We start from the raw sequence: 23,110 nt of genomic DNA, 5'->3' as shown, positions 1-23,110 counted from the left end.
TTGTTTAAACCACTCAGCTTCAGAGGGTCTCTGTTCAGGCTCAGATGTCTCTGTAAACTGCTTATTGTCTCCACAAAAAGTGGGCTTTGAGATGCCTTTCCAAAGGAAAGCCCGGAGCCTACTAACAACCCGTGACTACTGTACATTGTTTTAAACCCACGCACTGATTTGATGCTTTCCAGGACATTCAGTGACTTGCAGTGGCAATCACTATACACTATACTCTAGTATACCATCAGTGATCACATATGGCCAACAGAATGACAAAGCAAGAGAGGTTGCTTAGTAACAGTGCCATTGGATACCGTCTTTATGTCTGATCTGCATCCTAAAAAGATGGATAGATACATCACACATGTGAGTAGGAGGCATACTTGACTGTTTTCAGATCATTCTAAAGCTATTTTCTGCTTGGATTAGTATGCAAAAGAAGGAGGCTGTGCCATGTTTCAACAAAAGTGAAATTGTTCAACATCTGGCAGCGTAGGTAGAGAGATTGGCTCTTCAACTGCGGCTTGTAGTATATTATGGTGGTATAGTATCATTGTGAAAAATATCATCCAAATGTAAACATTTATATTTTAGGAACAGAGCTTCCATTTGTCACAAATTGAGATGGTGTAGAACTGTGGCACTTGTGGGACATATTTTAAACCATTCCCAACATTGAGCGCTTGACAGGCTCAGCTTTGAGAGGGAGCAGAGAGAAAAGCGAGAAGCGTGACTGCAGTGACCTCTACGCTTGATTGATTTGAGAATGTAGACAAGATGTCCCTAGTATGAAAGCTACCAATTTTATCCCTCATCTCTGAGACTTCAGAGGGAAACAGATCAACATCAAAATCAAAGCCCCTCTTGTATCTGCTAACAGGTGAGAAGTTGAAAAGCAGTGGGAAGGAGAGTGACACCCCAGTAAAGGCTTGCTTTTAGCTGCCAGTGCTCTGCTCTCTTTGGTGTTGACCCGGATTCTGCTGGAGAAGTCGTGTTATCACATAAGAAATTTCAAGCAGAGTTTTGTTTTTCTTATCTTCATTTATGCCTGCTCTTGTATAGAAGTTGTGTTAACACGTCTCACAGCCCTCAGTCAGTTGATGACCTTGAGCTTTAGGATGGAACTTTCTGTGGTGTAGAAAATGTTGGTGACGTGTGTGAGCGTGTGTTTGCTGTGGCACTGAATTGTGAAACCACGTTTGTGCACATTATCATCGGAGGCGGCTTTTTTGTTGTTGCCACATGCAGTGATAAATCTGTTTGGGAATGGGGGCACTGTACCACATCCTGAAGTACGAGAGGCATGGGGCAGCATTATTTAGATAAAACGAATTGCCAGCAGCCGTTCAGGAGCAGACACTGCAGAGATATAAACCAGGGTGACAGCAACCTCTGCATCGCTGCTCTCCAGAGGAAGACACAAAGCTATTTTCTTTGGCCCATAACAGTAAAGCAGTCCTGCGATGGCCAGCAGTAAATTCCTGTTGTGTAATTACAATCAATATCGAAGACTCGCTCAGTAGCCAACAAGGTCAAATGGTACAGAGGAGAGCTGCACGGCTGGATAATGCCAAACAGATAGATGAATAAATAACTGGATAAAGTGTCATCTTATTTCATTCTTCCGGGGTGGGGTGTGACAGGGTAATGCTGCCCCCTGTTTTCAGCCTGTCAGGTCTCCTGGGTGTGCAGGGAACAGCAGGATGTCCTGCACTCAGCTCTGGACAAGCAATGGAGGAAACAAAACACCTGGGACCTCCTGACACAAACTATCATTGTACTGTGTTTGTGTGGGCGTTCATGGGTGCGTGCGTGTGTTTGTGCGTGTGTGTGTTTGTGCGTGTGTGTGTGTGTGTGTGTGTGTGTGTGTGTGTGTGTGTGTGTGTGTGTGTGTGTGTGTGTGTGTGTGTGTGTGTGTGTGTGTGTGTGTGTGTGTGTGTGTGTGTGTGTGTGTGTGTGTGTGTGTGTGTAATTCACATGAACAGGACAAACACTTCACCAATACACATTTTTCATCCCACATTCCACCAATATGTTTGATTAGGAATAAAACCCTTTGATTTAAATTAAAGGTAATATACTTAATTTAAATTAAAGGTAATTGCATGAGCCATGAGCCCAAAATATCACACTGAGTATACTTGATTACACAAGCAGATTAAAGTTAGTGTAAATGTAGAAATTCTTCAGAGAAAAGTTTTTAATTATTGCTTCCTTCTCCCATTCCTTCTCCTCTTCATGACGCTTGTTGAGCACATGTATACATACGAATGTGTGGTGTATGTCTTTGGGCCTGTGCCCAGTAGTATTGTCGACTAGCTCGTCAGCCACCTAATGCCCTGTAGGATGCAGTGCAGTGATGTGGGAGAGGCACCCGCCCAGGCAGCCAGCCTTGGGGCTCTGCAGACACTGGATAAGAGCCTTCTCTGGAGGGGGGCGGGCCAACACTGCTTACTGCCCCCTCTCCTCTCACTCCCCTCTCTCTACCTCTCTCCCCTCTTTCTCTCTCCTTCCCTTCAGCCAGGCATGAGGCAGGGCGGGGTGGCTGCATTAGTATTCTGCTGAGACAGGCACACTTGCACAGAGATAGGAACACTTTCTCCTCTACCAGGGGAATAATCAGCTTGGCCTTTTCCCCCTTTCCTCACTTTGCCTTATACAACTCGGCTAATTTGGTTTGATTTTCATTTTGTGTTTCACTTTGCCGCGGCAGCAGCGTTTTCTTTGAATGTTTGTGTTTGTGTGTGTGTGTGTGTGTGTGTGTGTGTGTGTGTGTGTGTGTGTGTGTGTGTGTGTGTGTGTGTGTGTGTGTGTGTGTGTGTGTGTGTGTGTGTGTGTGTGTGTGTGTGTGTGAGCACGTCAGCATAAAAACCAACAGCCTACAGCCTATTTCCCATCTGCCCATCCCTAGTTGAGAGTATGGGGCTTATTGAGAGGGGGGTCAGTGAGTCCCAGGTTCATTTGAGACAGGCTGCCTGCTGCCCTCTGCTTATCAGATAGGCCGCTCAGGACGGCAGGCTGCTATCAGATACAGATAGCATCTCAATCTGATCCTGGTCCTACAGGAGAGACGCCAGCAGCCTGCCATCACAGCCTCTGATCTGCCTCCTCTTTCTCATCCTCTCCTTATCTTCTGTCTCCCTCCTCCTCACTCACTCTCTCTCTCCCTCCCCCTCCCATCATCCTCTCTGTGGCCTCAGCTCAATGCCTGTCCGTTATTGCTTTTTCCCCTCTCAGAAGATTCACTCTCTTCTACTCCTCTTTGCCAACATTTGTTGTGGATCGTTATTCACCCCCCCCCCCACCTTTTCTCTCACATATCCTTTTTGTCAGCTTTTTTATTTGCATGTGCACAGGCTTTATATGCAGTTATCAGCTGCGTAGACACTCATTCAGCTGGGATGTTCCATCAATTGTTAGCCTGTATGAAATATCCATAGTCTACCATTGTCCTTCTTTATTTACTGCTTAATACATTTAGTTTGGGATGCAACTCAGATGATGCCCAGTGAACAGGAGAGATGCAGAGGCTGCCAGGGGAATAGAGAGAGCAGAGCAGAGTAGTAAACTGAGAGGCTGTAGGGGATGCAGTAGTGTCACATTTCTGATTGATCGCTACTTAAGGCCCCTGGATCACTCTCCTTGTAGCCCTTGGCATTACCACAACAGACCGGATGACAGCGAGACTAGAAACTTTCCCTACTGGCCCATACTCTCACATTGATACCAATGACCTTATAGACAAAACGCTGCAAGCAGTTGTCCCATTATAATCAGTTATCAACCTGATAGAGTCTGGTGAAAGGTTCTGAGGGAATTATCTAATATGTATACAGTATGTATTGTATATGAGAGATGAATGTTCTCTAAATCCTTCAAATGTTCCCCTGTCCTTGCAGGCAAAGACTCCCGACTAAGAATGTGTACTATTACCGTTGCCCTGACCATCGGAGAAACTACGTGATGTCCTTCGCCTTCTGCTTTGACCGAGAGGATGATGTGTACCAGTTTGCTTACTGCTACCCCTACACCTACACCAGACTGCAGCACTACTTGGACAGCTTGGAGCGCAGGAACCTGGACTACCTGCAGAGGGAGCAGCTGGGGCTCAGTGTGGTGAGTGTGTGTGTGTGTGTGTGAGCGTGCGCATGCGTGCGTATACGTGTGTGTGTCCTCTCGCTCTCTCTCTCATCAAACAGTTTTCAACAGACTACCAAAGAACCCACTGCCCAGGTCTATCCACCAGTCCTCCGCTTCACATTTTCATGTTATCATTATGACTGTTCAACTCTGTGTGATTGTAGCCAGAGAGAGGACAGGAGGGGTCCTTGACTGTGCTACTGTAGGTGGTGTGGAGGCTGGTTGGAGCCACACAGAGTGTCTCCTCTCTGTGTTGTGCCTGTGCAGCGCTGCACGCTGGTGGCCCTCTGAGGGAGAACACTGCTGCCTGTAATCAGGAGAGCTCTCTCTTCTCACTGGAACAGACACAGGATCATTCACACTGCCTGCAGTACTGGCTGCTCTTATCAAATAATAGTAGGAGAAAAACTCATTAGAAATGCTTATTATTATTATTTTTGTATTATTATCATTTTTTTTTTACATTTGTCAAGGAGAGCTAGCTGCAAGGGGCAATGATGAAAGTGCATTTATTAATAAGGAATGTGGCGCAAATTTAAAAAGGAGTCACATTTTTATGAAATATGGTTTGAAAGGGCAGATGATGTTGGTGAAGAATAATTTCAGAAAGTGATACCTCAACTAATAGGAATTGGCAACAAAGACAAGAACAGGTATCGGCATATTCCTTCAGTAGTTCCCATCATATAATTAGAATTCTAGAATTCTATTAGTATTTCTATGCTTCCCACTGTCCTATGGCATGTCCAAGTACAAAATGAGGGCTCCAAAGTGAGCAGCATTAGTTCTACTTTTTAGCCTCACCAGCACTTTGTGATAAATACAAGAAGTTCAGACATAAAACTGAGTAAGTTGGCACTCAGGCTAAGGATTAGTTTAGTATGCATAGTCATAGAGGCGTTTTATGGCCTTATTTGTCTTTTAATGTCCTGCGGTCCTGGATCTCTGACAGCCCGGCCCAGCACTCTCATTACGACCTGCAATGAGAGAGGGATGAGGGGACCTTTCCGTCTGCTGCAATAAAGAGCCCAAGTCCCTCCAGTGGCTTCACACACCCACATGATACATGTTAGCTGGAAGATCTTACCATATACAGTACCAGTCAAAGGTTTGGACACACCTACTCATTCCAGGGTTTTTCTTTATTTTTACTATTTTCTACATTGTAGAATAATAGTGAAGACATCAAAACTATGAAATAACACATATGGAATTATGTAGTAACCAAAAAAGTGTTAAACAAATCAAATATATTTTATATTTGAACCACCCTTTGCCTTGATGACAGCTTTGCAAACTCTTGGCATTCTCTCAACCAGCTGCATGAGGTAGTCACCTGAAATGCATTTCAATTAACAGGTGTGCCTTGTTGAAAGTTAATTTGTGGAATTTCTTTCCTTCTTAATGCATTTCAGCCAATCAGTTGTTGTGACAAGGTAGGGGTGGTATACAGAAGATGGCCTTATTTGATAAAAGACCAAGTCCATATTATGGCAAGAACAGCTCAAATAAGCAAAGAGAAACAACAGTCCATCATTACTTTAAGACATGAAGGTCTGTCAATCTGGAAAATGTCAAGAATTTTTTAAGTTTCTTCAAATGCAGTCGCAAAAACCATCAAGCGCTATGATGAAACTGGCTCTCATAAGGACCGCCACAGGAAAGGAAGACCCTGAGTTACCTCTGCTACAGAGGATAAGTTCATTAGCGTTACCAGCCTCAGAAATTGCAGCCCAAATAAATGCTTCACAGAGTTAAAGTAATAGACACATCTCAACATCATCTGTTCAGAGGAGAAGAAGAGACTTGCTTGGGCCAAGAAACATGAGCAATGGACATTAGACTGGTGGAAATCTGTCCTTTGGTCTGATGAGTCCAAATTTTCGATTTTTTGTTCCAACCACCGTGTCTTTGTGAGACGCCTAGTAGGTGAATAGATGGAGGAGGAGTTGTGATGGTGTTGGGGTGCTTTGCTGGTGACACTGTCAGTGATTTATTTAGAATTCAATGCACACTTAACCAGCATGGCTACCACAGCATTCTGCAGCGATAGGCCATCCCATCTGGTTTGCGCTTAGTGGGACTATCATTTGTTTTCAACAGGACAATGACCCAACACACCTCCAGGCTGTGTAAGGGCTATTTGACCAAGAAGGAGAGTGATGCAGTGCTGCATCAGATGACCTGGCCTCCACAATCACCCGACCTCAACCCAATTGAGATGGTTTGGGATGAGTTAGACCGTAGAGTGAAGGAAAAGCAGCCAACAAGTGCTCAGCATATGTGGGCACTCCTTCAAGACCGTTGGAAAAGCATTCCAGGTGAAGCTGGTTGAAAGAATTCCCCCCCCCCACACACACACAGAAACCACATGTGCATATCTACACACACAATGAAAGAGTGATTTTTGTTCCATTGCCCTTTCAGATGCAGACTCCATGCAGAAATGGCACTGTGGCATTAAATAGCAAATGGACCTATAGTAAATCATCAAGGGGTAAAACAAAAGCCTCACCATTTAGTGTGGCGTTCACTGGTGAGCTTGACTGATTGCCTTAGCATGAACAATAGCATTTTCAATCAGCCTCTCACTCAGTTTAAGTTGTGCATGAAGGCATAAGATAGAAAGTGTGCTGTACAATGCTCATTATTTCTGATCATTAGGTATGGCTTGCTCATAGGCTAGTCATAGCTCCAAATGGAACTTGTTGGAAAGCTTGATTTCAGAGATGTAGCTACACATTTGAGGTGTGATTATAAATCAGAGGGTGCTTGGATTGTTTCAGACCAGAATGAGCCTGAAAGTGCTTGTCAGAGCTGCAGGGCTAGAATTTGTCAGTGACACAGTTCCTCCACTTTTCTGCTACTCCGCATTAACTGATGCACAGCCTTTCATTGTTGGAGGGATTTGAAAGGAGGGTTATGTCAGTGTGTACATTGGCTGATGTCTCAGGGAATGTAAACAAGTGCCAAAGCAAGAAAAGATGAGGAGGAGACAAACTGGACTCAGAGTGACAGACTTAGAGACTGGAAGACAAGCAGAGGGAATCAGGCCTCAGGGCCAAGCAGCTGTAGCACACTAGGTCTACCTGCCTACCGATAAACAGCTGCAGTAATTGTGATGCCTCATCTCCACCAAACACAAAGAGAGATCATAGCTCTACCGTAATAGGGGAGGACTACTATAATTGCACTTCTGGGATAATAACAAATGCTTGAACTGCATATTGCCTTTCACCCTCCGTCTCTCTACCATCCCTTTATCGTTTTTTTCTCTCTCTCTCTCTTCTCCACTCCCTTTTTTCATGCAGTCTTTTTATATAGCGCCTAGATCTGCTTCAGGGACCAATAGTAAAACAGCTTTTTGATGGCGTATGTGCTACTGTAGGTGAACACCAAAGCTTTGTAAGCATACTAAGCAGTATGCGTTTGCATGTTTGTCAGTCAGTGTATGGAAATCTTTTTTGCCATCTGCTTTTCCCAGGTGTCAGTCAATGAGATGTGGGGTGAGGTTTGAAAAACCTCTGTTCGTCTGTGACAACTTAACAGGCAGCTCAGGCTTTTGTTTATGGTCAAAGGTTTCTTTCCTTCGGCTCTTTTAAGACAGACGTTACAGACATACTGGATGTCTCTCTTGCTTCTTGTACCCTAACACATTATTTGTGATGGTCTACAGTCCTGTGATGGACTACTGGATTATATGAAAGGTTTTATAGAGTTTCTGTTGGAAGGGTTAAGCACTGTATCCATTCCCCTGTTCTCTCTTTCTGAAGATTTCTCCTACAATCCATTCCTTGACTGTTGTGTGAGCTACTCTCCCCCCTGAGCGACAAGTCCATGAAGACAGAGTGGATGCTGCTTGGACCTTTCTCTGCTAACAAGTGTGTGCAATCCAGGCAGAAGTTTCCTTAAACTATTCCACCATTTATCTCGTATTGACTGCTAAAAAGATGGCCAGGGCCCAGTATTGAAAGCACACCAAGTTTGTTTGTTACACAAGTTGACAAAGCGTTTTCTTATGGGCAGAGTCAGTCTAGGAGTTGCAGAGAAAGCACTTTTACCATTCCCTTCCTGTCATGATGGCCAACTGTGACACTATTTGTCACCTCTGACAAAGCAGCCCTTATCTGCAGCCATCTATGATTCATGTGCAAATAAGAGCTGCTCAGGATGATAAGTGAGGAGTCGATGACCATCCTTAAGTCTGCACGCCTCAGCTGCCATCTCTGAGTTCCACAATACTTACTGTGTTTTATGAGGAAAAAATAATCACCCTAAAAGTATTTGCTCAAAACAGAGGATTTTATCATTTTGAAGTGTGCATCTTAAATAAGGAAAACAAGTTCCTCAAATTTGGCATAGGAACACAATAAACTGACATTGTTGCAACAGAGTTACACAATGCTTGCTGTAATAACCACAAAACCCTTTGCTCCTCATTCTAAACCAGCTCTGAGCTTGTCTACAATAATAGGCCTTCTAAGTGCCCTGTGGATGTCACCTTCAAACGTTCAGGGCTCACACAGACTGAGGATGTAAAGAGGCCCTTCCATCCCAATGCTCCAAGGAGGAAAGAGGCGTGTGGAAACGTCAGATGATGTGCTGGTCTGAGAAGGTGATTTTCTACGGTCCTAATGGCCACTGGGTCTCCTGCAGACAGGCTGTAGGGGACTGTGTCTTTGTGCCTGTTAGTGGGAATAAAGGATGAGAGGGGCCTTTGGCCCACGGAGTTGGCACTGCGGCTGTCTGCTGGGCTTATCGCTGTGTTTGTACACTGCGTGCCAAGATTTAATCAATAGCCACTCTACCTTCCGCTAGGAGAGAAGGTCAAACTGACTTGAGCATTAGTAGCTGATGCTAGAGAAGAGAAGAGAAGAGAAGAGAAGAGAAGAGAAGAGAAGAGAAGAGAAGAGAAGGAGAACTAGCTTGTCTTTCCTACTGCATGGTGGATGGATGACCATGCTGTGTGAAACCAGGCTGCTGGGTAATTGCACGAGGTCTTGCCATTTACTGGCTTAACAGCAGCCAAAGTGTCTCACACAACATCATGAAGCATTTTGCTCTCCCTTTGTGTCCACTCTTTCACATCCCCGTTCAAGGATGCTGTTGACAGCAGCCATGTCTGTTCTTCCATGAATGATTCTATGATGGCGGTCTAATTTGGAGAGCCCTCCAACAGCTGACTGGTATTGTTGGGCCACTATCAGACTGCCTGGGCAAGCTACCTTCATTATCATCTGTATGAGCTGAGAGCACAATATCACATACAGCGACCATACTAAGTGGAAGTCGTTTGGAACATACAGAGGGAATTGATGATCTCTAGTTATGACGTCTTGCTGTCACCCTGAACGCTGAGGAATGCTGTTTGCCTATATGTGAATACACTGCAGCAGCCTGGAATGTCATACACCAGACCTCGACTCAACCTTTCTGAAGGGTTGTGGGGTCATGCATGATCACTTTTGCTTGACCCTGGCTGCTCTGGTTGCTATGACAAGAAGCTGGCTTTTATTGGTCTTTGACCTCTATTCCAACATAGTTGGAAAGTGCTGATGTAGCTGGATGTGCATTTAGGGATATAAATGGGTCTGTTTCACCTGTTTTATCTCAGCGAGGTTGGATCAATGGCTTGGCCTCTGACCCCAACAGTAGAGCAAGGAATTTATTCCACATGAAATTGAAGATAAAACGGTTTATCCGACCCCATGCTATTGAGCTGGCCTTTTATCTAGACCAATGAGATTCCTCGAGGCTGTTGTCCCAGTGCTTTATTGCATATCATGACCCCTATAGCGATGCCATCTCACCAGTGTTTAGTGTAGTAATGACGAAAGAATGGAGTGGGCTGGAAGAAAGGTAGGTATGGCTAGTGTGGTGGAGACAGTGGCCATTGTCATTAACATATGTTATCTTAAGTGGAATTGGAGGCCATAGCCTATGTGTGGTAGAAAGATAATTCAGTAGAATGTTTGTCAGATGGTGGTGTATTTTCCAAGTTGACTTATTATAATGCAGGCACAAAAAGAGCAGATTTGCTCAGTCAGAGATAATATTTATTTTTGAAATTGGAAATCGCTCACACCTTTAAGGCTTAACGCTCTCTCAATATTGTGGAGCGGCTCTGTGAGCTACTTTATATTCACGGGCCCGCAGATAGAATGACTGAGTGGTGAGAGAGGAGAGGGGTACTTTATGGACAGGAGGATATCACCCAGCATGGCTTATGTTGTCACTTAGCTGGCAGCAGCTCTCTCTCAGCCTCAGATACAACACCTCTGCCTCCTCTCTCATCCTCTCTCTCCTGCTGCACTCACCAATAATAGATAGATCTTCTCCATCATCAACAACCCTGTCCTCACATACTGAGGCATCGGCACCAGAGGAGAGGTGGTACAGTTAGCAGACCCACAGGCCTCACAGTGCAGGGATGACATTTCTCGCTGGCACCCAGCTCCAGTGGTGGGCTAGGTAGGTAGTGGTGGTGCAGTCTGGGAAGGAAGGCTCTGCTGAGGGAGAGTGGGTACTGTAGGTGCTACCTAGCAGTGTGGGAGTCATGTGGAGGTGGTTGGGAGAGTGAGTTATCGAGTGACAGAGGAAAAGGGATGTGTTCTCAAATGGATCCACTGCAGCAGACACGCTTGTTTGCTCCTTCACAGAGAAATCTAATCCAAGCCACAGAGCTCTGCACTGCCGTCTTTCTCGCTCTCTCTGCCGCCCGACAATGAATATTTACTAACCACTACTTTCTAGATGACTCCATGGATGGAGGACTGTGCATGTAAAAAAGTATCTGTTTCATTTTAGTGTCAGTCCTCCTCTCCCATGAGGCCAAGTAAGAGGAAAAAGAAGAAATAGTTTTCTAAAAGTGTTCAGGTTTTTTAATAGGTCAGAATACACTTTTCTGACAGTGTAATTGCTTTCCATTGCTAGACCCATAGTGGGGAGTTGGGACCCTGGAAGGAAGAAGAGAGAAAAGAGGAGAGATAGAAAGAGATAAGGAAGGGGAGAGAGAAAGAGAGCGGAGCGAGGTGTACAGTAGATCATTTGTTAGGAGAAAAGAATGAAAATTAATGAAAAGAGAGTTGCTCACCCTCTGAATGCAGCCAAGCTTGAAATTCACTTTGAGGGAAACTTAATTTGTTGTAAATGGGTGAAAAACATATTTAGGCATAGGGAGGAGAGGCTGCAGCGCCTGTCTGTGGCAGATGAGGATGCTATGCTCTGAATGCTTAAGCTGAATGGGGAGGAAATGCATAGCCTGTTATTTTCATCCATTGTAGATGGATAGTCATTATTACTCCCTCCTATCACGTCATTTGGGATGAAAATAAGTCTGTGATACTAGTGTATTTCTGAGAACTTCAGCCTGTCAAAAGTTACCTAGAAGGATAATAGTGTGTGGCCCAGTTGGCTTGGGGACAGATCCTATATGTCTGCGTTTCTAATTCCACAGTGGAAGATTATGTTGTGCTGGTTTAGAATCTTCAATACTGTATAGATCGATACAGCCAAATTTGTTTTCTGATAAGCTGGTGGCTATGGTATGGAATTACTGCCAGGGTATATAAATCAGAAACCTGGTCCGTTTTATCCCTGCCTGCAGTTATAGCCTAAACCACAACATACATGTGAGGAGAATTTTCTATGAAGCGAGTCATTTTACTCAGAAAGGCTGAACAAAGTGAAGTCCTTGACCCTGGTATACAGCACTCAGTACCCCTCTCCACTGTTCCCATAGCATAGTAGTTGGAGCCAGACAGTTGGAGCTGAGTGGGTGTGTGGGTGAGATGTACTCCCATGGAATTGAATGTGAGGATAAGAGTCAATGAAGAGGAGCAGCCATCCCTGCAGTGCTTTCAACAGAACAACTCTAAAGCCTATGAGACTTACATAAGTCTGATCCTCATTCCAGTCCTTCTTTCATGAGCCTGTCTGTCACACAAGGCATCCTCAGATGCTGCTGACCACAGTATGGTAAACATGTGAGGAGAGGACATATTGTCCCTGTTGAATAAAACAACAAGAGGCAGTCTCACTATAAATGAAACACATAGGGCCTTGAGGCAGTCGTAGGGAGGACAGCCCATGGGTGAGGGCGTGTGTTTAGGGCGGTCAGGGTTGGGGATGAGCAAGCGTGGCCTCTGAAGCGCTTTCTCTCTCTACGTGGTCCTGGGGTCCTCTACAGAACAGTGGCCTCCACCCTGGCCACAGGCCCTAACCCTACACTCCTCCGGGATCAGCCCCTCTGCCTCGGCTCGGCCCAGTGCCCTGACGTGTGGGGACTGGAGACGACTGATAACAAACATCTCCAGTCATCCTCCTCTGCCTCTCACACCCACCAGGCTCTTTATCCGCCCTGCACAGATACTCTTGTCCATTCCACACTTCTCTTTTAACTCCCCTGTTGCACAAAAATGCATTTCTTCTCCTTTTTACCTGAAGTAAAGAAAAAAGGAAGGATGTGACAGGGCCCATTTTTCCTCCACTTTCTATTCACTCCTCTTCCTTTCTCCCTCAGCTCCCCCCAGCCCCAGTGCCTGTGTGTCTGCTCTTCTCCCCAACACTGGAGTGTCTGCCTGAGAGAGATGGATGCCAGCTCCTCTCTCTCCAAAGGCACAATGTCTCTCCTCTCTAGCACGCCTGCACCTGCATATTGTGATATAGTGCTTCTATTCACTGAGTCGATTGCCTTTAACGGAACCCAGGCAGACTGGGGAAATTGAAAGGGATTGCGGCCTGCTTTTCATCAGAGCAGGAGCGGCGCAGGCTGGAGGGTTTTGGGTCATGGGGGGCTCTGGGGGAGCTTGGCTGGAGAGGGGGCATGGAGGGAGGGGGGACTTGGATGTCAAGGAGATGGACTTGGATCTGCTGCCAGGTGGCGTGGCAGTTGATTTCTGTCGATTCACTCCCATCTGCATGGCTATTCATCTCTTTGGCGCCGGTTATGTTAGGAAATACTATACTGCTGAATGAAATGATTCTCAGGAGAGGAGAGTAAAAGTAGAAGCCGTTTGTTCTTCTATCGATGTGTTTCCATGTGGGAGTTCCTATTGATCAGTTAAGTATTGAAATAAAGAGGGAAGCGCAGAAAGAAAATACACATCTTCTTCAAGGAATATCTCATGTTTTTTTCCATTTCATGTCAATGTTTAGTTCATTCTTTGAACATGTCATGTTTAAGCTTTCCCTTTACGCCTTCATTCCCCTTGGAGAGAATCACTAAATGTAATTACTGAATTTTTTATCAAATCCTTGGTCTTTCTAACGAGTTAGCAACACATTTACATTACGCTTGTTGTCTCTGTGGAGTGATAGATCGGCAGCTATATGCAAATGAGCAGTCAACTGTGAATGCTGCTAAAAAAGAGCGAATACCTGAAAATGAAACCAGCTCTAAGAACAAAGAGATCTTTTTTTTAATGGAAACTAGCTATTGATATCAAAGGGAATTAAATGATTCCAATTAAAATGACAAACTATTGACAGGGTCGTGTAGGATTCATGATGAGAACGGTGTGGTTCATATAGTGGACTTCTCTCTCTAGATGGTTTTCCCTGAAACTCTGTAGGCCATACAGTGGGTTATATCAGACTGTATCTGTGTGATCTACAGTGGTGAGTCTGATACGTTAGCCCTGATAGTCTCCGAATGGGAGCCATACGGCAAGCTGTTTAAAGCTCAACATTTCTGCACACTTCACCAAATATACAATACTATATAACTGTAAGCCCTAGCTAATTTATACAAAACGTATCTTAATTTGTTTGTATGGTCAGTTTTACATTAGGTTGGACACTTCCGGTTATGTATGATTTGTAAGGCGTTGATGTTTGTTTGTGCGAGGGCAGAGTGAGAGGAGAGAGGCTGTGCCCAAAGAGGAGCATGACTCTACCAAGAATGGACCCTCCTATGATCACTGCTACTGTAGCAGACACTTAATGATCTCTTTAGAATGTAATAATAAAAGATAAGTGCATTAAGCCCCATCCCAATATAATTGGATTATGTTCAGATAAATTAGTCGTGTCACTTCCTTGCAGGGCTGTCTTTGGAAGTTTAGACCTGTCATATGTAATAAAGTTTATGCCATTCCTGAAAGATGTGTTTAAATATTAGGGATTTGTGCATGAGTAATGGTGACAGCCCTTCCCTATACCTTCTTGGTTTCTATGGAAACACCTTACAGACGGGCAGATTTTAGCTTCCTGTCACCTATTATTTCTACTATGAATTGAAGACTTTTGTCCCATAAATACCTCTGTAACAGATCAATCTTCACATTTCCCCCCATTGCTACCACAGAACATGGAGGGAAAATAACATAGTCTCATCCACATGCACAAAAGTGCTCTGTCATGAGAAAAATCTGATATCTATTCAGTGACTTACCCTCAGATGTTCCATGACTTTTCCACATTGATTTGGAGGTGAAGAGGCTGAGGGGTGAGGCAGAAAAGGGGATGGAGGGGCCACTTGAAAAGGAAATAACCTTTCGGACTGCGTGGATGTTAGATATAACATCCCATAGATGCCCATTGTGGAGCCGTCAAGCTGCCACCCTATGATTTGAAACTTGCATTGGTGAGGCACAAAGCGACTGCACTGGGCTTCCAGCGTCCATCTCTTTTCACTGAGCGATCAATAGTTGTCTTTGTCTCCTCGCTCTCCTCTTGACAGGCCTGCTTTTAAATGGCTGGTTTAACTAGTTACTTACAGGTCTCCTTAGCCTCCCATTTACATCCAAATCAATCACTCTAATGAAAATTAATGGCACAGTGAAAGCATAAGAATTGGCGTACAACAGTTCACTCTCCATGACAGACCTGTTTTTTCCACACTATACTGTAAATGCACAATTACAGCACTGTTGTTGTTGTTTTTCTCCATATCATTGACTCCTCACTTGGCTGTCTGTTTGAAGAATCGCTATTGGAATAGGATGTATTGGTCCATTCAGATTAGAGGCTAGTGTGCTGTAATGGGTGGTATAAGTCTCTCAGTCAGCTCCATTCTGCAGAGAGAGCTGCAGGGCTTTCCTAATGATTCAATATATGAATGATGCTGATGAAGAGCATCGCCTCCCTCTCAAAGCCAGCCTGCTCATTCTGAGAGGAAGCAGCACTCCCATAGGACTGACTGACGCACACTGGTGAGGCAAAACAATATGACCGAACGTTGGAAGCCCTCTGATTATAGAGCTTTGTCTCAACAATGATAACCTGTTTGAACTACAACTACAGGAACGATACATTGGATTGGTTTCATGTGTGTCCATTAGATTTTTACCAACCGATATGTAAAGCTCTGTCCTTGACCAGCTAGAGGAGATCCTAAGGCTAGGCTATACTGGCATGGAACTGTGTTTATTTCAATATAACCAAAAGGACAGAAATTGTAAAGAATATGCCATTTATACCCCCAACAGTTTGTCTACATTATTGAGAGTAAACTTTTTAACATTTACATTCTAATCATTTAGCAGATGCTCTTATCCAGAGCGTCTTACAGTAGTGAATGCATACATTTCATAATTTTTTTTCTCCGTACCGGTCCCCCGTGGGAATCGAACCCACAACCCTGGCGTTGCAAAAACCATGCTCTACCAACTGAGCCAGATTTTAGCTTCCTGTTTGAAATAACTTGACATTAACTAAATTGTTGACTACATAATCATGTCAGTAATAGACCTGTTTTGTTCACGATAATCTGCTTCTTTATGTTCATTTTTCATAAAATAAATGATAACTTTGGTTTAGAGTTATGAAGCCTGTGCATCTGAAGGAGCTGATTAAGGGCCCATCTGCATGTGAAATCACAGCAGTGCCATCAGAATGCCTTTAAATTCCATGGCTGATTTAAGTACCTTGCAAATGTAACTAGATAGATAACAAAGGAGCTATTAAATAACTGACAAAGTACCAAGGTAGAGGCAGGGAGGATTAGCCTTTAACTTCACATAAGATTAGATAGCCTTGAGTTCTAATTAAAATCCTCATTCCCCTTCTAAGGTAGTAATTTCGATCTAAAAGAGAGAAGAAAGTTTGATGTTTTGCAGACATCTTCTTCCCTGTTCACTTCCAAACCTGTTTCTATCTTTATCTTTTCTTAGACTTGATCGAAATCAATGTTATCTCTTCCACCGGGTAACACTTTTTTGCCCTTCCTCTGCCTGAAAGTCAAATGCCTTAATTTAATTTAGCAGAGAAACAGTCCACTACACACTAGCACACAGATAAACAAAACATACATACTATGCGAACACACACACACACTCACATTTTTCCTCTATGTCCTGTATGTTTACCTTTCAGATAAGGATTTCTGTCTAAAAAGTCATCCTCATTAATGCAACCTTGTCCTTTGCTCCTCCGGATGTTTCTTGTCAGACGCGGTAGGTATTGTCTTTAAAGAACAACAACAAACGGGTTGCTCTCCAGTGGAGAAGCCTTTAAATTGAGCCACTGCTTAGTTGTGAAGGGTAAGTAGGCTGCATGAGCTGGTAAGAGGGACTGATTTGCATCTACATTAAGAAAATAACAATTAAGCTGATGGAGGAGAGATGGTGGCAACATTGACCCACATTTTCAATAGCAGACAGCCAGACTGTTAAAAAGGAGTTTGACCCTGTTCTCAGTGCCTAGCCCAATTTACTTAGGTAATTATTTCCTCTGTGCTTGTTGTGACAGAGGGATGTTTACCTTGCTTTTAAAACTTCTCCACCTCATGGTTTCAGTTTCCCTTCTCCCCTTTTTCCAGCTCATTAAACACAAACCATTATATTCTAGCAGAAAGCCTCACAGGCTGCTGTCTTAAATGAAAACAGTCAGAATTAAGCCGATGGGATGGATCACTGTGCCCAAGCAAAAAGTTATCATCACTGTACTTGATTTATTTTGCTCTGTTCACTGCATGTATTTAGGATAGACCAGACTAGTCGTGAGGCTCACTGCAATAACCATTACTCTACAAAAGAGGATTCTGATAGTCGACCCCTGAAATTAAACAGGCAATTTTACCTGGTAATTGGGTGGTAGGATATTGTATCAAACCCTGTGCTAAGGACCATACACTATGGCCATTCAGACAAAAACCTTTTCTGTTTTCTTCCAAACATATTAGCAGAGACGGTAAAAGAGAAGAATTACCCAGCATAAGTGTTCACTGAAAGTCTTATATGATAACTGGTAAGTAATATACTGTATGAGGCGAGGGACCTTCGTTTTCAATAAGATTTAAGTTGCTAAAGAAACATGTAGCAAGGCCAAATTTGTTGGCCTTATTGACTTATTTCTCTGCTCAATGTTATTTATCTAAGAGGGAAAACATGGTCACAACAAACCAGGATCTAATGGTTTTCTTGCCTCAAGTCACAGTCAGATAGATAGTTATTGATAAAATGAAGCGTTTCTCTGGCCATTTGCAGTGATTTAAACAGAGAGAGGAAACTCACCCTCAGGAGACACAAGGACACCACCTCACCTCAGCCAGCTCCTCAGTTCATACATACAGGCTCAAACTGACACATAGCAGACATTGCACAGCCAGACTCGCCACTGTTTTATTAATCAGTTGAACTTGAAACCAATTTTGAATTTGAAATGTACATCCTAAATGATAGTATACTGTATCTCAGGGTTAAATAATAAGAATTCTCTCAGTTAGCATCATAGAGGCAGGGAGCTGTAATTGCCAATAACATAGTCTAATTAAAGGTCTTGGGTGTACAGTATGTGATATTTTTGACCCTGGCACATTTCTGCGCATAAATACCATTTATAGCTTTAGTTAATTATCAGTATTTGTGCAGGGATTTAATAACTAGCGTAACCAACAGATGGCATTTTTCCAGTGTTTGCTTTTTTATAGTGGATGTTTGGTGTTCAAAGACACTGAGAAACCCAATGGGGGAACACTGAACAGTGATAGTCAGTGTTAGTCACCAGGATCAAACAGCAGGACAGCCTGATGACCCATCTCACCACTGGCTTTTTTACCCACCTTAGTCCTACCATTCAGAGCTACTTTGTCTCCCCAACCCCCTCCGGTTCTCCACTTTGAACTCCACTTCTGAGGCTGTTAATGAATGTTTTAATGGGCAAAATTGTAAACGTGTAATGGTGGTAGACCAGAGAGCCAATTAGTCATGAAGACTCATCTTTACCAGAGGTTGTTTAGAGAGGTAGCATGAACATTATATAGATCCGTATGGATAATATCCCTGCAGTACTGTACCTAATGCATATTCCTCTCATTTGTAAAATTTCCCTATGTAACCTATGGCTCACTTTACATGTACAATGGGGTCCGAAATTATTGACACCCTTGAAAAAAATGAGCAAAAATGACTGTATCAAATAAATAATTCAAATACTGAGCTATATTGTATGCTCCAAAAAAATGGGAAATTATATTATTTTATACTAATGCAATTGCTCAGAGAAAGAGATTTGTTAACCAAGTAATAGTTTTTTTTCAATATTTGAATTATTTAATTTATAGTCCTTTTTGCTCTTCTTTATCAAGGGTGTCAATAATTAAGGACCCCGCTGTACATCATCATGTTAGTGATTAGGTATGTTAGACTGCTGAAAAGAAAAGGCATCGTTTTATTGCCTTATTTCTCTGCTCAATGTTATTTATCTAAGAGGGAAAACATGGTCACAACAAACCAGGATCTAATGGTTTTCTTGCCTCAAGTCACAGTCAGATAGATAGTTATTGATAAAATGAAGTGTTTCTCAAGCTAACTTTACCTTTCATACAGTATAGGTCAGTGGCAGACATACGGTACGTTTGGAAAGTATTCAGACCCCTTCCCCTTTTCCACATTTTGTTACGTTACAGCCTTATTCTAAAATTCATTAAATACATTTTTTTCCTCATGAATCTAATATCCCATAATGACAAAGCGAAAAAAAGAAAAAAAAAGTATTTTTTTATTTGAGCAAATGTATAACAAATACAAAACAGAAATACCTTATTTACATAAGTATTCAGACCCTTTGCTATGAGACTCGAAATAGAGTTCAAGTGCATCCTGTTTCCATTGATCATCTTTGAGATGTTTCTATAACTTGATTGGAATCCACCTGTGGTAAATTAAATTGATTAAACATGATTTGGAAAGGCACACACCTGTCTATATAAGGTCCCACAATTGACAATGCAAGTCAGAGCAAAAACCAAGCCATGAGGTCGAAGGTATTGTCGTAGAGCTCCGAGACAGGATTGTGTCAAGGCACAGATCTGGGGAAAGGTACCAAAACATTTCTGCAGCAGGTCCCCAAGAACACAGTGGCCTCCATCATTCTTAAATGGAAGAAGTTTGGAACCACCAAGACTCTTACTAGACTAAGCAATTGAGGGAGAAGGGCCTTGGTCAGGGAGGTGACCAACAACCCAATGGTCACTCTGACAGAGCTCTAGAGTTCCTCTGTGGAGATGGGAGATCAAATCAAATCAAATCAAATGTATTTATATAGCCCTTCTTACATCAGCGGATATCTCAAAGTGCTGTACAGAAACCCAGCCTAAAACCCCAAACAGCAAGCAATGCAGATGGACAACCATCTCTGCAGCACTCCAACAATCAGGCCTTTATGATAGAGTGACCAGACAGAAGCCACTCCTCAGTAAAATGCACAACAGCCCGCTTGGAGTTTGCCAAAAGATTTTCTGGTCTGATGAAACCAAGATTGAACTCTTTGCCCTGAATGCCAAGCGTCACATCTGGAGGAAACCTGGCACCGTCCCTATAGTGAAGCATGGTGGTGGCAGCATCATGCTGTGGGGATGTTTTTCAGCTGCAAGGACTGGGAAACTAGTCAGGATCTAGGGAAAGATGAACAGAGCAAAGTACAGAGAGATCCTTAAAAACCGGCTCCAGAGCGCTCAGGATCTCAGATTGGGGCGACGGTTCACCGTTCACCTTCCTAAGCACACAATACAATGCAGGAGTGGCTCTGGGACAAGTGTCTGAATGTCCTTGAGTGGCCCAGCCAGAGCCTGGACTTGAACCCGATCTAACATCTCTGACGAGACCTGAAAATATCAGTGCAGCGACGCTCCCCATCCAACCTGACAGACCTTGAGAGGATCGGCAGAGAGGAATGAGATAAACTCCCCTAATACAGGTGTGCCAAGCTTGTAGCGTCCTACCCAAGAAGACTCGAGGCTGTCATCGCTACCAAAGTTGCTTCAACAAAGTACTGAGTAAGGGTCTGAATACTTATGTAAATGTTTTTTCAGTTTTTTATTTGTAATCAACATTTCAGAACCCTGTATTTTGCTTTCTCATTATTGGGTATTGTGCGTAGATTGATCCATTGAATCCATTTTAGATGTAATTTTTTTTTGAAAAAGTCAAGAGGTCCGAATACTTTCCGAATGCACTGTAACTTAGGTTAGGTTTGGTTAGATAGCTAACTATATATATAGAGTTGAAGTCGGAAGTTTACATACACCTTAGCCAAATACATTTAAACTCAGTTTTTTCACAATTCACAATTTAATCCTAGTAAAAATTCCCTGTCTTAGGTCAATTAGGATCACTACTTTATTTTAAATGTCAGAATAATAGTAGAGAGAAGGATTTATTTCAGCTTTTATTTCTTTCATCACATTCCCAGTGGGTCAGAAGTTTACATACACTCAATTAGTATTTGGTAGCATTGCCTTTAAATTGTTTAACTTGGGTCAAACGTTTCAGGTGGCCTTCCACAAGCTTCCTATAATAAGTTGGATTTTGACCCATTCCTCCTGACAGAGCTGGTGTAACTGAGTCAGGTTTGTAGGCCTCCTTGCTCAAACACGCTTTTTCAGTTCTGCCAACAAATTTTCTATAGGATTGAGGTCAGGGCTTTGTGATGGCCACTCCAATACCTTGACTTTGTTGTCCTTAAGCCATTTTGCCACAACTTAGGAAGTATGCTTGTGGTCATTGGCCATTTGGAAGATGCATTTGCAACCAAGCTTTAACTTCCTGACTGATGTCTTGAGATGTTGCTTCAATATATCCACATAATTTTCCTGCCTCATGATGCCATCTATTTTGTGAAGTGCATCAGTCCCTCCTGCAGCAAAGCACCCCCACAACATTATGCTGCTGTTCTTCGGCTTGCAAGCCTCCCCCTTTTTCCTCCAAACATAACGATGGTACTTATGGCCAAACAGTTCTATTTTTGTTTCATCAGACCAGAGGACATTTCTCCAAAAAGTACGATCTTTGTCCCCATGTGCAGTTGCAAACTGTAGTCTAGCTTTTTTTATGGCGGTTTTGGAGCAGTGGCTTCTTCCTTGCTGAGCGGCCTTTCAGGTTATGTCGATATAGGACTCGTTTTACTGTGGATATAGATACTTTTGTTCCGGTTTCCTCCAGCATCTTCACAAGGTCCTTTGCTGTTGTTCTGGGATTGATTTGCACTTTTCGCACCGAAGTACGTTCATCTCTAGGTGACAGAATGCGTCTCCTTCCTGAGCGGTATGACGGCTGCGTGATCCCATTGTCACGATTTCCGCCGAAGTCGGTTCCTCTCCTTGTTCGGGCGGCGTTCAGCGGTCGACGTCACCGGTCTTCTAGCCATCGCCAACCCACTTTTCATTTTCCATTTGTTTTGTTTTGTTTTCCCGCACACCTGGTTTACATTCCCTCATTATTTGTCGTGTATATAACCCTCTGTTCCCCCTCATGTCTGTGTGTGGAATTGTTTGTTGTTACGTGTATGTGCACGTCAGACTGGTTTCTACCAGGTTATGTCAACCCGTGTTCTTATTGCCGTGCGTAATTGGGCGACTCCCACCACGGTGAAGGAGGTGCAGCGGTTTCTAGGGTTTGCCAATTACTACCGGAGGTTTATCCGGGGTTTTGGTCAGGTAGCGGCTCCCATTACCCATTACGTTTGCAGTGGTCGGCTGAGGCGGACAGGGCTTTTGGTCACCTAAGGGCTCTGCTTACCTCGTCTCCCATGCTGGCCCATCCGGATCCCTCCTTGGCGTTCACAGTGGAGGTGGACGTGTCTGAGGCTGGGATAGGAGCCGTGCTCTCTCAGCGCTCGGGTACGCCACCGAAGCTCCACCCCTGTGCCTTCTTCTCGATGAAGCTCAGCCCGACGGAGCGAAACTATGACATGGGGGACCGGGAGCTGTTGGTTGTTGTCAAGGCTTTGAAGGCGTGGAGACATTGGCTTGAGGGGGCTAAACACCCTTTTTTCATCTGGACTGACCACCGCAGTCTGGAGTACATCCGGGCAGCGAGGAGACTGAATCCTCACCAGGCAAGGTGGGCCATGTTTTTTACTCATTTTGTTTTCACCCTTTCATACAGACCAGGTTCCCAGAATGTCAAGGCAGACGCACTGTCCCGGCTGTATGACACAGAGGACGGCCCATGGATCCCACACCCATACTCTCGGCCTCCTGCCTGGTGGCGCCGGTAGTGTGGGAGCTGGACGCGGACATTGAGCAGGCGTTACGTGCAGAGCCCACCTCCCCTCCAGTGTCCCGCTGGGCGTCTGTACATTCTGTCTGCTGTCCGTGACCGGCTGATCTATTGGACTCACACATCACCCTCCTCTGGTCATCCAGGTATCGGTCGGACAGTGCGCTGTTTGAGTGGGAAGTACTGGTGGCCCACCTTGGCCAAGGATGTGAGGGTTTATGTTTCCTCCTGCTCGGTGTGCGCCCAGTGTAAGGCTCCTAGGCTCCTGCCCAGAGGTAAGCTACAACCCTTACCCATTCCACAATGACCATGGTCGAACCTGTCGATCGATTTCCTTACCTATCTCCCCCCATCACAGGGAAACACCACGATCCTGGTTGTTGTGGATTGTTTTTCTAAGTCCTGCCGTCTCCTTCCTCTGCATGGTCTCCCTACGGCCCTACAGACTGCGGAGGCCTTGTTCACTCACGTCTTCCGGCACTACGGGGTGCCTGAGGATATATAATGTCTGACCGAGGTCCCCAGGTGTTCGCACCGGG

The 23,110-nt window shown here is 44.0% G+C and overlaps 1 protein-coding gene across 1 annotated transcript in view; it reads left to right on the top strand.

Moving 5' to 3' along the window:
* Nucleotides 1-23,110, top strand: part of LOC106613892 (cytosolic carboxypeptidase 6) — a 402,565-nt gene that overhangs the window by 193,477 nt on the left and 185,978 nt on the right. The window contains exon 5 of the mRNA XM_045687571.1: nucleotides 3,891-4,107. Within this exon, the coding sequence (XP_045543527.1) occupies nucleotides 3,891-4,107 (217 nt within the window). The remainder of the gene's footprint in view (nucleotides 1-3,890; nucleotides 4,108-23,110) is intronic.

This window comes from Salmo salar, chromosome ssa10 (assembly GCF_905237065.1).
Source record: "Salmo salar chromosome ssa10, Ssal_v3.1, whole genome shotgun sequence".
NCBI lineage: Eukaryota > Metazoa > Chordata > Actinopteri > Salmoniformes > Salmonidae > Salmo > Salmo salar.
Note: the sequence above shows the minus strand (reverse complement) of the source record. Positions and strands in the feature narration are given on the sequence as shown.